Here is a 14516-nt window from a genome sequence, read left to right on the forward strand (position 1 = left end):
TCGAAATTGCGAGCCGGAGCCTGCGGTTGAGGTTTTCAACCGCAAGCTCCGGAGTGATTTTGGCTCTATCAGAGCCAAAATCACTCCCACTGACATCACTAGTGATGTCAGTGGGCCGGCTTCTGACGGGAGGCGTTCCCCCCGGCACGCCCACCAAAGGGGGCGTGCTGTCAATCAACATTGACAGCACGCCCCCTTTGATCGTACACAACGAGCGAAGGACTTTCCTTCGCTCGTCGCGTCTGGCGCATGCGCACGACGGAGCTCCCTCCGTCGTGCGCATGCTCAGTCCATAACATCGACCCACGGACAGCCGCTCGCGAGTGGGTCTGAATCAGGCCCAATGTCCCTAAAAATGTGCCATTGTCACCCCATTTATATCATCCTAATAATCTCACTAAAGAGAATAAACAATTTTGCACTTTGTAATTTACTCCATATATGTGGAAATAACAGGTGTCCTTTAAACATAACTCCCAGCCCTCCTAACTTAAGGAAGACAGACCCATTTTGAGAAGACTGTCCCACTGGTCAGTATTATATTATTCCAGGACAGTTGGTAGATCTGTCTCCATCTAATTGAGGGGTAAGGCATACCTCTGGGATGTGACCCATCACGCAGCCATGGCTCTACAGGACTTGACCATGTACATTTGTCCTGATTTAAAAGTTACAAAGGTTGGAAAGTATTCTTAAAAGCTGGTTGTTTAACTTGAAATTACTGTAGACGTTTGAGGTCCAATGTCTGCAATAGTCCCTGAGCGACGGAGGAGTTATCGGGGGACACAGCTCCTGACCAGGGTGCCGAGAGTGGGGGAGGAAGCACCTGGTCGGGTCCAATGCTGCAAACAATGCACAGTGCCTGCCCCCAAGACAGTGTGTTAATAACCTTTTCAGTGTGGGCTTGGCGTGTAAAGAGGTCCCAGAATGTAAAGAGGTCCCATTGGCCTGATAGATCTCCTGGTAGCCTACACCTGATTAGAGGAGGACTGTAATCGTCCAATCAGGAACTGACTACCAATTGACGATCTTTCAGCTTGCTGAAATGAGTAGAGGAGCAGATACAGGACGCTGGTGCTCGCTCAGTGATCACCGATGTGACACAATTCACATAGCAGGTGGGAGAAGGGCATTACACAGCCTGCAGGGGGGGCTAGTCACTCAAGGCAACGGCATCTCACTATACCACAATGCTAGGAGCAGCATTTTATTGTGGGTTTTACAAAGCCTATATAGTCATTAATGTGAGCACTAATACAAAGAATTAGGTCAGAGGTTCCCAAACTCCATCATTACAGTCCAGGTTTCCAGGATAATCCATGCTTGAGCCCAGATGGTTAAATCAGATTGACTGAGTTACTAATTCAGGGCCTGATTCTGAGACGGACACTAATACAATTTTCACGCAGATCGAGCGATTGTTTGTCATGGCGTGTGCGCTGCAATCACGCACAGAGGATTCCATTGCTAAGTGAGCGACAGACTGCCAGCGTTTGGGGGTGGTATTGGAGAGTGATCACAAAAACGCAGGCGTGCCTGTCTGCTTAAACGCCATTACATGGGCGTGCATACATTAGCCACCGCGATTGCCTACGCAGCTCTGCGTGTCCCAAGGCTGCAGCAGGTCAGACCTGCCACAAAGGTAAGATGGCCACTGATGTTACCGATGTTTACGTAGGTATGCGCCGCACGCAGGTGATAAAGCGGCAATGGGCAACTTCATGCTTAGATGATCTTTGCTAACATTAGCATATTATCGCAGCTGTGTTGCGTGTTAAAATGCAATTGTGTTCTACTGAGTCAGGCCCTGTCACCTGTGCTCAAGTATAGCCTTAAAACGTAGACCGTAATGGCGAACATTGGGAACCCCTGAATTAGGTAAAGATGTACCTGTTTGCTTACACTTCATGTGTCAGTGATATCACTGGTTGCTAATGCACTGAGGGCCTGATTCAGATGAACGCAATGGCGGTTCCGTACGCAGACCGAGCAATTGTTGGTCATTGCACATGCGTATAAGCTGCACTGTGCGTGCGTTGCAATCGCATTGCGATTACGGACGCACATGGGAATACATTGCAGAGTGATTGACAGGTTGTCAGTGTTGGGGGTCACTCAGAAAACCGCCGGCATTTGACCATTTAAACGCGGTGACATGGGTGTGCATAAATTAGCCCTAGTGGTCTCCTACGCAGTACGAGAACCCTCGGCGTAAGAAGAGAGCTGCCGAGTCTGTGGTTGGTCAGACCTGCTGCCAGGGCAAGATGGCCGCTCAATGTTACCGATATCTAAGCAGGTGTGCGTAGTCTCATGTAAGTAAGGCGGCAGCAGTGGAGTCTTTATGCTTGGGTGATCTTTGTACACATTAGCATATTTCCATAGCGGCGTTGCAAACGAAATAGCAGCTGCGATCGAATTAGCGTCCGTCTCCGAGTCAGGCCCTAAGCACGAAGGCTGCTTTTTCAGAGAATGGTCCATGCACAAAATGGCTGCCTCCACCATACATATATGAAGAGTACAGTTTGCACTGTCTACCAGAAATAAAATAAAAAAAGACACAGAATTATAAAGGAAAACTGAAAACATTTTACTATCATAGGGTAGGCGTGGAAAAAGCAAACTAAGAACCATTAGTAGAAAATCTGAGGAAGACCTGAATAACACACCCCTTCCTCAAACTAGAACACAGGCAACTCACCAACCCCCCCCTCATACTCATACCAATTCCCGACCATAACTTCCCCTTTCACAGAACAAGAAATCTCAACTTGTGTAAGGGTTAACCCTTTGTGTAAGGCTCATGGTAAAAATTGGTTTGCATATACTAGCACCCATTTAGGACTCCACTCATGATGATCATCCAGATTGTCACACACTCCACTGGGGCCGTGCTAACTCTAGGAAAATAGCTGTTTCTGTGCCCGGGCACAATAAATAACACGAGGCAGCAATAGGGGAGAGCGGAGCGGACTCATCACCACACTCGGGGCGGCTCTAGCCATTGACTCGATAATTGATATGGATCTCTGGTTTTACATCACACACAAAGGCAAAGAGCTGATCTAGGACCAACTCTCGGTTCTTCCTGTAGTTCTCCTCGATGATGGATATCTTCTCCATGGTCTCCCTCTCCATCTCTTCACTGCAGCTGCCATGGGAGCCCAAAGCCTGGAAGAGGAGATACAGTCAGATCAGCAACAGAGAAAGAACACTGGGGGAGATGTACTAAAACTTGGAGAGTGGTCAGTACTTTATCAATCCTATCTGTCCCTTTACAGGCTGTGTTTGAAAAATGATAGTTAAGAGCCGAATGGTTGGTACTTTATCACTCCCCAAGGCTTAGTACATCTCCCCCACTGTACAATGTGCACGTTCACTGCAAAGTCACTATGATACGCATCTGCTGGTCAGACTGGGCTGAAAGCATTACAGGAGAACAAAGGTAGCGTAAAATGAAATCAGCAGCCATTTAATAAGTAATGACGGAGTATCCATTATATTTAGTAGACACTTTTCCCTTCAACTAGCTCAGGCCTGGTCAACTTGTGGCTCTCCAGCTGTTGTGAAACTACACATCCCAGCATGCCCTGCCACAGTTTTAGCATTCCCTAATAGCAAAACTGAAGCAGTGTATGCTGGGACTTGTAGTTTTACAACAGCTGGAGAGCCACAGGTTGGCCATTCCTGAACTAGCTCATGTGCAGAACATAAACCCCCCCCACACACAATCACCAGGCAAGTTCCTAGGTTTGGGATACACACCTTATATCTGGAATAACAATGCTTTTATATTTACCCAACATAAATGTCAAATTGTTTGATTCAGAGATCATGTTTCTTGTAGTAAATTGAAACATTCATATTAAAAGGGCCAATTTAATTACTCGCAAGTACAGGAACTTGTTTTGTAAACACATGTAATTGTGCTGCCACATCTTATTATACACTAGCTGTTGCCCGCGGCTTCGCCAATGATGAAATCAGTTCTGCCAACATTTTTTATTTTTTTATTTGAGGCGTTCCAGTTGTAGTGCTTTGCATATGAGCCCTGCCACGGGAGTAGCCCACGTGACCAGCAGCGCTATACAGCCAGGGCCAAAAGTTTTGAGAATGACACAAGTATTGGTTTTCACAAAGTCTGCTGCTTCAGTTTTTATGATGGCAATTTGCATATGCTCCATAATGTTATGAAGAGTGATCAGATGAATTGCAAAGTCCCTCTTTGTCATGACAATGAACTTAGGGCCTGATTCAGACCCACTCGCGAGTCTGAATCAGGGAGCTCCCGGAGTGCACGTGGGGACTCCCACTATCTGAACTCTCCGCCGCCGCATACACACAGGTATCTCCCCTGTCCCATTCAACGGACATCCGGACTGCACCACCTCATTTACTGTTCCCACTGCACTGTCATTTGATATCAGTGGGGTGAGGTGTGCTCATTGCAGGGACCGGCGCTGTTCCGTTCTTTACTTCCATGGTGCTCTTGTACCATTGGTTATTCCTATCAGCTGGTTATATTTTATGTTATAAGGATGGTTATGTTATTTGACTTTTACTCACTGTCCTTTTCTGGATATTCTCTCACCTCTCCAGTAGTTCACTAGTACAAGCCACATCTATACTATTTGGCTCCAGGTGGACACATACGGGTGACAGTATATACATACCATCTTTCTATTTTCATACCCTATGTTATATGCGGTGGGTCCGCTCATATCCCATTCAATACTTATGTACATGGGATACAGAAGCCACCTATCCCCTTACCTTAAGTGAGTGGTATCTTGACTGTATGATTACAACCCATATATCATTCTGTCACTAACACAGGTTCAACTACTCATACAGCTAAGGATCATTACCTTTAATAATTATTACTATAGCATGGGCACTGCTCACAGGTGATACCTGTTTATTATGCCTATGTATTGTTTATACACATGAGACCTGGCTACTGATCCTCTTTCTCATCTCTAGTGAGAAATACCAGACGGTTTGAACATTTTGATTGTATTCCATTTCCTTGATACCTATTACAATTCTCCGTGTATGTATGTATGTATGTATGTATGTATGTATACACATATACATACATACACACTATATATATATATATATATATATATATATATATATATATATATATATATATATATATATAGACCTGCATATGCACATTTATACCTAGTGTATTATTGCGGATATTTATACAGTGCCTTGATAATCATTGTACTTACCTGGCACCCTTATTTTGAATATTATGAATTGACACGGCGGATTATAGTTTTAGTTTTTACTTCAGAGCTTATCTGTTTATTTGTTATATATTGTTTTTCATATGTTCACCTATTGTATGAATCACATTTCTGTGCTATAGCAGCAGAGATATCACATACTTTTAACCACTAGGCATAAGCCTGATTACTGGTATTTTTAGGCTGCTACGCTTTATATACCAGATTCTGATATACGAGGGTCTTGGATACCCTCTCATATATATTGATGAGACAAGATGGTCACTGATACCCTCTCATATATACCGCTAAAATATGAGATATCCTCTCATATATATTGCTAAAATATTCAGCTCAATCTCTGTTATTTGTTGTCTAGTCTTGTTAGTCCTTTTATATTTATACACTTATTAAAATGTAAGTTTTATACTATTGAGGCAGATACTGTGCCCCAGCAAAAGAGAGTACTTTCCCTTTTTTTCTCCTATATTATATTTCACTCTCATGGGTGCACCTCCTTTTTGTCATTACTACTTTGGGATATAATCCCGTTACTGATTTCTTTAATTGTAGTGGAGTCTTATCTGCCGCATCTTTCCATTAACACAGTGTTTTGGTACCAGTGCTTAGGGCTTCCCAGAACCCCTTTCCCTATACATACACATGTCAGTGATTCTCTCTGTAACACAGGTGAGAGTGTTGACGAGCAGTGGCATCCCGACCCGGGGTGTCACCTGGTGCGGGGGTGGAATGCTGTGCTTGCTGCGCAGCTGAAAAGGGGACGTGACCCCGTGGACAGGAGTGTGGCTACGCGGGAAGGGGGCATGACCCCGTAGTCCCGACTTTCGTGCTTTTTACTGGGAGGGCCAGGGGAGTGCAGGAGGTGCGGACTGCCCCCTGTGCAGTGCCGGCTACCTCACACTGTGTCAGGAGCAGAGTGCTGCACTTAATACTACAGTGCAGCACCCGGCTCCTGTCACTGAGGGGGGAGTTTGCACCTTGGTGTCAGCCCTCGGCGGGTGACACCCCTTGTGACGCCACTGTTGATGAGGACAAGTCTGGAGATCACTCTGTCATGCTGATTGAGTTAGAATAACAGACTGGAAGCTTTAAAAGGAGGGTGGAGCTTGAAATCATTGTTCTTCCTCTGTTAACCATGGTTACCTGCAAGGAAACATGCGCAGACATGCGCAGTCATCATTGCTTTGCACAAAAAGGGCTTCGCAGGCAAGGATATTGCTGCTAGTAAGATTGCACCTAAATCGTCCATTTATCGGATCATCGAGAACTTCAAGAAGAGAGGTTCAATAGTTGTGAAGAAGGCTTCAGGGCGCCCAAGAACTTCCAGCAAGCGCCAGGACAGTCTCCTAAAGATGATTCAGCTGCGGGATTGGGGCACCACAAGTGCAGAGCTTGCTCAGGAATGGCAGTAGGCAGGTGAGAGTGCATCTTCACGCACAGTGAGGCGAAGACTTTTGGAGGATGGTGTCAAGAAGGGCAGCAAAGAAGCCACTTCTCTCCAGGAAAAAAAAAAAAATCAGGGACAGACTGATATTCTGCAAAAGGTACAGGGATTGGACTGCTGAGGACTGGGAAAAAGTTATTTTCTCTGATGAATCCTCTTCCAGATTGTTTGGGGCATCTGGAAAAACGCTGCCCGGAGAAGGAAAGGTGGGCGCCACCATCAGTCCTGTGTCATGTCAACAATAAAGCATCCTGAGACCATTCATGTGTGGGGTTGCTTCTCAGCCAAGAAGTGGGCTCACTCGCAATTTTGCCTAAGAACACAGCCATGAATAAAGAATGGTACCAAAACATCCTCCAAGAGCAACTTCTCCCAAACTTCCAAGAACAGTTTGGTGACTAACAATGCCTTTTCCAGCATGATGGAGCACCTTGCCATAAGGCAAAAGTGATAACTAAGTGGCTCAGGGACAAAACATCGACCTTTTGGGTCCATGGCCAGGAAACTCCCCAGACCTTAATCTCATTGAGAACTTGTGGTCAATCCTCAAGAGGCAGGTGGACAAACAAAAACCCACAAATTCTGACAAACTCCAAGCATTGATTAAGGAATGAATGGGCAGCCATCAGTCAGTATGTGGCCCAGAAGTTGATTGACCGCATGCCAGGGCGAATTGCAGAGGTCTTGAAAAAGAAGGGTTAATACTGCAAATATCGACTCTCTGTATAAACTTAATGTAATTGTCAATATAAGCATTTGCCACTTATGAAATGTTTGTAATTTTACTTCAATATACCATATTAACATCTGACAAAAAGGTCTGAAAACACTGAAGCAGCAAACTTTGTGAAAACCAATACTTGTGTCATTCTCAAAACTTTTGGCCATGACTGTACTGACTGGTGGCAGCAGCACCTTCACACCAATGTCACTGCATGCCCTATGCACAAACTGCTATCTAGCCCATTTTATTCAAGGGAGCACGGGCCTAGAGCAACTCTCCCCCCACCCCTTACCGGCCAAGCACATGGTGCCACACCTATCTCTTGCATTGATGTAAATAAATTGTGTTTTTATTATTGCTCAGCTTTAACTTGACGCATCGAGATGACAAAGTTCAGGTTATTTCTGGAGTTTCCACTACACAATGATGCAATTTTCAGGAAAATCAGTTCAGTACTTTTTGGGCCAACTTGGAACAAACAGACAGACACAACGTTCTTATAATATTAGTATAGATGTAACCACTGGGTGCACCGTTCAATTGAAATCAGTCACTTCATCGTGGCCAAGCAAACAAAATGGCAGCTTCCATTTATACTAACGCATTTTTTCTTCCTGTGCAGAAGAACACTATAGTTACTGAACATTTATAAAAAGACAGGCTGAAAATAAACTTTCTAAATACCAAGTGCAACTTTTATTCCTTTGTACTGTTGCAATTCCCCCTTTAGAAACTTTAGTAGTACCACGTAACCCAGCATACATTTTTTAAGTTCTCCCTTTAAAATGGCTGCAGATGGGGTGTGTGGGCAAAAGAGACCAATAAGAAGCCATAGGCCCTGATTCAGAGCCGGACGCTCTGACCAGAGCGCTCGCTCTGAATCAGGGTCCACCTCCATTAAAATGGAGCGTCCTCCTGGACGCTCGTATAGCTGTGGGTCACCACCCACAGCATACACGAGCGTGCAGGATGATGGTCGCGATGGTCTTGACCATCGAAACTGCGAGCAGAAGCCTGCGGTTGGGTTTTTCAACCGCAAGGCCAGGAGTGATTTTGGCTCTATCAGAGCCAAAATCACTCCCACTGACATCACTAGTGATGTCAGTGGGGCCGGCTTCAGACGGTAGGCGTTCCCAAGGGAACGCCTACGTCTGGCAGGCACGCCCCCAGCACGCCCACCAAAGGGGGCGTGCTGTCAGTCACCATCGACAGCACGCCCCCTTTGATGAGACACTCCGAGCGAAGGAAAGTCCTTCGCTCGTCGGGTCTCGCGCATGCGCACGACGGAGCTCCCTCCGTCGTGCGCATGCGCAGTGGGGACCATCGACCCACTTGTGAGCGGACAGCCGCTCGCGAGTGGGTCTGAATGAGGGCCATAGTCTCCACCTTCATGGCTTCTGACTGGCCGCCTCCTAGTCACACGCCACTATATCACACAACCATTATTTCAGTCAGGACTGTGAGACAAACCACCAAGCCCAGAGGAAAAATGGCTGTATGTAGCAGCCCCAGGTCTCCAGCGAACGGAGTGCATTCATTTTAAAGCGGTCAGTCACTGGTTTCAAGTCAATTTGCCAAATTAATGAATGGTAGCCCCACCCATAAAATGGCTGCCCGCTGTGTGTGTGTATGTATATGAATATGTGGGCATGACAGGTGCATATAAAGCTCCCAACCAGTTAACTAGGGAAGCTATGGTGCTACAGTTCGTACTGTAGCATGGAATTTCCATCACTGTATACATACAATGTTCTAGAGCACCAGCTAAATACATACAGCAGCCTCTTTAGCTTTGAATTCTCTCTCGCGCTGCAGTCGGTACTGCTCAATCTCAGCCTGCGCTTCCTCTTTGGCTTGTTTCAGGCGCCTGTTCTTTCCTGGATTACAAGAAAGTTGGGGTAACAAGTCATTGTGCACTTCAGCGGGACATATGATACACAGTCATCTGGAGCAGTGCTTCTCAAACCTGGTCTTCAAGATACACCAACAGTTCAGGATTTACGTTAGGTCCATGCATCAGCACAGGTAGCTTAGTTAGTACCACAGACGTTTTGATTTATCCATCTGTGGTCGAGAATGGATATCCTTAAAACCTGATCTGTTCGTGTGCATTGAGGACCTAGTTTCAAAGCACTGATCTGTAGTGCCATAAACACTTTAATCACAACCTTCTAAACATACATACTTCAATGAATGAGGCCTAAACGTTACATGCATTTACTGTAGGGTGAGCTGGGTACAGACGTCACAGGAAGTGAAGCAAAACCTACATAGGTATACCTGTAGGTGCAATAAGGAAAGTATTGTATATTTTTACTACAAAGGGGAAATGTTACTTGAAAATTATGGTGTAGGAAAACCAATTCAACGTGTGCTTGAATGAATCGTCTATTACAGGGTTTCCCAACTGAGGCTCAAAGCAAGGATGGCTTACAATGCACAATGGTTATATCCACGTATAAGGAAAAGACTGGCAATAGTGATGCATGCTTTAAATATATTAAATATATCCAGACAGCAGGGTTTATCCATAGAACTGATTACCTGGTGTGTTTGATTTTTATTTTTTTTTATTTTAAAAGCACTGTTAGGCCCAGAGTTAAGATGAGGGCCTGATTCATTACGGATCTCAACTGCGATTGCAATAGTGATTACACACATGCAGTTTCACTGCGATAGTACGCTAATCCGTTGCGAACAACGTAAGGACAACATAAGGACGCCCACTTTACCTTACACACATCCGTAATCCTAAGCAAGACTGAGAAACCATCGGTAACATCGAGTACCATCGCAGTCTCACACACATTTGTATAAGCTCTGACCTTACTCAGAAATTGCTAACTTCATTGCACGCTATGAGACCTCAGGCTGCGTAGGGCATCACAGTGGATAATTTATGCATGACCATGCAACGGTGATCAAATGTACTGGCTCAAATGCATTTTTAACATGTCACCCTTGTGTTGTCCTAGCAAACAATTCAAAGTAGTAATAGCAGGCATTAAGTGAGAAATAGGATATGCTACATTTTAAATGTTGGGTCGCCTTCAATGGTGGTTCATCGCTCACGATAACCCCAGACTGGGCTACTTGTACAGCCGACTGTGGATATCGTAAACGACCAGCAGGAGCATGCATCGCTGGTCGTTTTTAGCATACACACTGGCCGATATTGTGAACGAATGAATGATAACGATATAGTTACCGTTCAAAATATCTGCAAGTGTGTACGCAGCTTTAAGAGTACATGGAGTCTGGCGTATTTTCTTAAAAAAAGCAAAACAACATTATAGGTTCATCTTACCGGGTGCTTTCTTATATATATATGAAGAACAACAACAACAAAAAAAAAAACACACACTCAAAGCATTTTGTAGCCAAGAATCTCATTCAGGTGAATGGACGGGAGTTTCAGGTGCGCTCCCAAAGTGTCAAATACAGCGCAGAAAGGCCCATGGAGCCACAGTCCCCCATCAGACACTGAACCCTGACACAGAGGGGCAGAGTTATGGTGGGTACACACTGGGCGATTAAAGTGGACGACTGAACGATATCATTATCGTTCAGTCATCCACTTTATTGTCCATTTTTAACACAAAAACGATGAAAGATAACGACAACGTGCGTTCCCGCGGGTCTTTCGTCATCGTTCATCGGGTTAACATGCAGGCCAACCTGACGATGTCGTCAGGTTGCTGCATGTTATGGAATGGGGGAAGAGAGCCCGGCGCTGAACGATATCTTTAATGATATCATTCAGCGGGTGTGCTCAATGTCATGAACGACATTGAGCACACCCTGCCGGGGACACACTAGACGATATCGCTCAGGGAAGCATATCATCTAGTGTGTATGCACCATAACACAAGAGCTGCTAACACACAAAAGGTTTAGCATAGTCACATTAAAAATAAATGTTGCAGGAATGGGATGTCCAGTGTGTGTATCACAGTGCCCGCATCCCTTCCACAGGCAAGACATGAATGACAGACCCTGCCCCCTGCACACTGAGCTGGATTAGTATAAAGCAGTAATAGGCATCAGGTGACTCTCTCCATGTTTGTGGAACTACAACTCCCTGCATGAGCCACTAACAATAGGAGTCGCTGGGCATGCTGGGACTTGTAGTTGCAAAAGGGCAGGAGGCACCCAGGGGGTATCTAGGCCCGATTGGTGGTTACAGAGGACGCAACAGGTGACCAGGTCCGGAGAAGGGAGTTAGAGGATGCAGCACAGAGAGAAGTTTAGTAACTATGTCGCTTACGTTTCCTGGCCTCTCCCACTCTCTCTGCCGCCCTCTTCTCCGCCTGGAGCAGCTGCTGGATGCCCGCGGACTGACTCGCCATGGTACGGTAACTCCCCGGCTCTCTGCAGACACAGCGCAGCGATCAGATGATGAATGAGCAGCAGCAACAGGATAAGGATGATGAGCTGCCCACCCAGGTCAGGTGACCAGCTAGCGCGACGTCACTGCTGCAACACGTGACCACGCCCTGACTAGCCTACGCCCTCTTGGACTCCGGCTGTGCTGCCTGTGCCAGTAGTCACATGGTAACTGTCACATGACGCAAAGTAATAGAGCTTAATGGCTGCTGCTAGTATAGTAAGTATATTAGGAACCCCATATAGTTATTTTGCACAAGATACAGATTTTTAGCCTTGCCTTTTGACTTTAGGGTCTATTCACTAAGCCATGGAGAGAGATAATGTGGATAGAGAGAAGGTACCAACCAATCAGCTCCTAACTGTCATAGGTTGTGTTGGAAAAACGACAGAAGCTGATTGGTTGGTACTTTAGCTCTCTCCACTTTAATAGACCCAATGTGAGTTGGAGCTGCACTAGCAACTGGGGTTAAAAATACCTTTAAACAAATTAATTTAGAGAAAATGGGTAGACAGAGCTAGTAAATACAACAATTTAATACACTATACATGAAAAGACAAAAATAAAATTAAATAACCAAATACACTAATTAAAAAATTGATAACCGGCCGGTGTAGCCACTTAGTTATAACAACCCCTAAAAAAATCGCAAAAAAATCAATACGGATCTGCGTGGTATTGTCCAGAAGTTATTCTATTGCAGGGTAGTTTGTTAGTTGGATTAGTGGGTTGGCATACAGGAAGTTAGTTTTTTAGAAAGCAGAGCAATAATCATCTTGTATACTATTGCATATTTGATATTAAGTTTTTTTTTATCAATAATATTTTAAGCAGACGATCCCACAAGTAAAAATGCAGTTCAGACTTATGCTCTGTTTGTTTATGAAGCCTTTGTTAGTATATAACTTCAATCCGCATGCATAAAAAACTTCAATCCACAATGTTAGTAGTATAACTTCAATCCACAATGTTAGTAGTATAACTTCAATCCACAATGTTAGTAGTATAACTTCAATCCGAATGTTAGTAGTATAACTTCAATCCACAATGTTAGTAGTATAACTTCAATCCACAATGTTAGTATATAACTTCAATCCACACGCATAAAAAACTTCAATGCACAATGTTAGTAGTATAACTTCAATCCACATGTATAGACAACTTGAATCCGCATCGGCGGGCAATTAAGGATCAGTTACTCATTTGTATCCACAGTGTTGATACCACTCTTAGTTGGCATGGAAGAGTTTCAAATCCACATATGTGGATAGCCATAAGATGATGAGGTTCAATCCTCCGCTTATCAAAAATAAACCTGTACTCACGGTTCTCCCGGGAGATACACAACCAGCTGGTTATGTGAAAAAAAAAAATATATAGTTCCTTTATGCGTTTTTTAATGCCGGAATCGGCACCGATTCCGGCATTAAAAACCGGTATACAGGGACTATACAGTGACACTACTGAGGAAGCCGCTGAGCGATAAGGAGGCGGAGAAAAGCGTAAAGGAACTATCTATATTTTTTTCTCATAACCAGCTGGTTGTGTATCTCTCGGGAGAACCGTGAGTACAGGTTTATTTTTGATAAGCGGAGGATTGAACCTCATCATCTTTTGGCTATCCACATATGTGGATTTGAAACTCTTCCATGCCAACTAAGAGTGGTATCAACACTGTGGATACAAATGAGTAACTGATCCTTAATTGCCCGCCGATGCGGATTCAAGTTGTCTATACATGCGGATTGAAGTTATACTACTAACATTGTGGATTTAAGTTATACTACTAACATTGTGGATTGAAGTTATACTACTAACAATGTGGATTGAAGTTATACTACTAACATTGTGGATTGAAGTTATACTACTAACATTGTGGATTGAAGTTTTTTATGCATGCGGATTGAAGTTATACACTAACAAAGGCTTCATAAACAAACAGCATAAGTCTGAACTGTATTTTTACCTGTGGGATCGTCTGCTTAAAATATTATTGATAAAAACCAATGTAATATCAATTATGCAATATTATACAAGATGATTATTGCTCTGCTTTCTAAAAAACTAACTTCCTGTATGCCAACCCACTAATCCAACTAACAAACTACCCTGCAATAGAATAATTTTTGGATAATACCACGCAGATCCGTATTGATTTTTTAGGGGTTGTTATAACTAAGTGGATACACCGGCCGGCTATCAATTTTTTAATTAGTGTATTTGTTTATTTAATTTTATTTTTGTCTTTTCATGTATAGTGTATTAAATTGTTTTATTTACTAGCTCTGTCTACCCATTTTCTCTATACTTTTGTCCGTTATAGGTCTTTCTAGCATACACCTATATTTGATAGCAGCTAGAGTTCAAAACTGTCATTGTGGTGGAAATAGAGCGCCTGGTTTTCTTTTTTTTTTTTTTTTGCTTCTGTGTTTTCAATAAATGAATTTAGCCTTAAGTTGCTGCAAATGGGGAGTAAAGTGGAAAGACATGTAATGTGTAGGTTTCCATACAAGACAGTCTCAGGTTGTAAAGAGTTTGGCCCTGGACATTTTATCAGTAAAAAAACAGAAATAAAGTAAGTGAAAAAAAAAATAAAAAAATGTTTTTCACTCAAATACCTGCGACGCATTTCCTCAGTACTCAGACCAGCACTTTTATATATTTACATCTCAAAAAGTGCACCACGTTACTACACTATATTCT

At 43.8% G+C, this 14516-nt stretch overlaps 1 protein-coding gene across 1 annotated transcript; it reads right to left on the bottom strand.

The window, feature by feature from the left end:
• Positions 1-444: 444 nt before the first annotated feature.
• LOC148478393 (V-type proton ATPase subunit G 1-like) lies at positions 445-11910 on the bottom strand. Its single transcript, XM_088455487.1, has 3 exons — positions 11694-11910; positions 9203-9303; positions 445-3168 (listed from the first exon to the last, which is right to left on the bottom strand). Exons 1-3 carry the CDS (start codon positions 11773-11775, stop codon positions 2995-2997), a joined length of 357 nt encoding a protein of 118 aa, XP_088311613.1. The 5' UTR covers positions 11776-11910; the 3' UTR covers positions 445-2994.
• Positions 11911-14516: the final 2606 nt, after the last annotated feature.

This window comes from Taudactylus pleione, unplaced genomic scaffold, assembly GCF_031769625.1.
Source record: "Taudactylus pleione unplaced genomic scaffold, aTauple2 ptg000656l, whole genome shotgun sequence".
Lineage (NCBI taxonomy): Eukaryota > Metazoa > Chordata > Amphibia > Anura > Myobatrachidae > Taudactylus > Taudactylus pleione.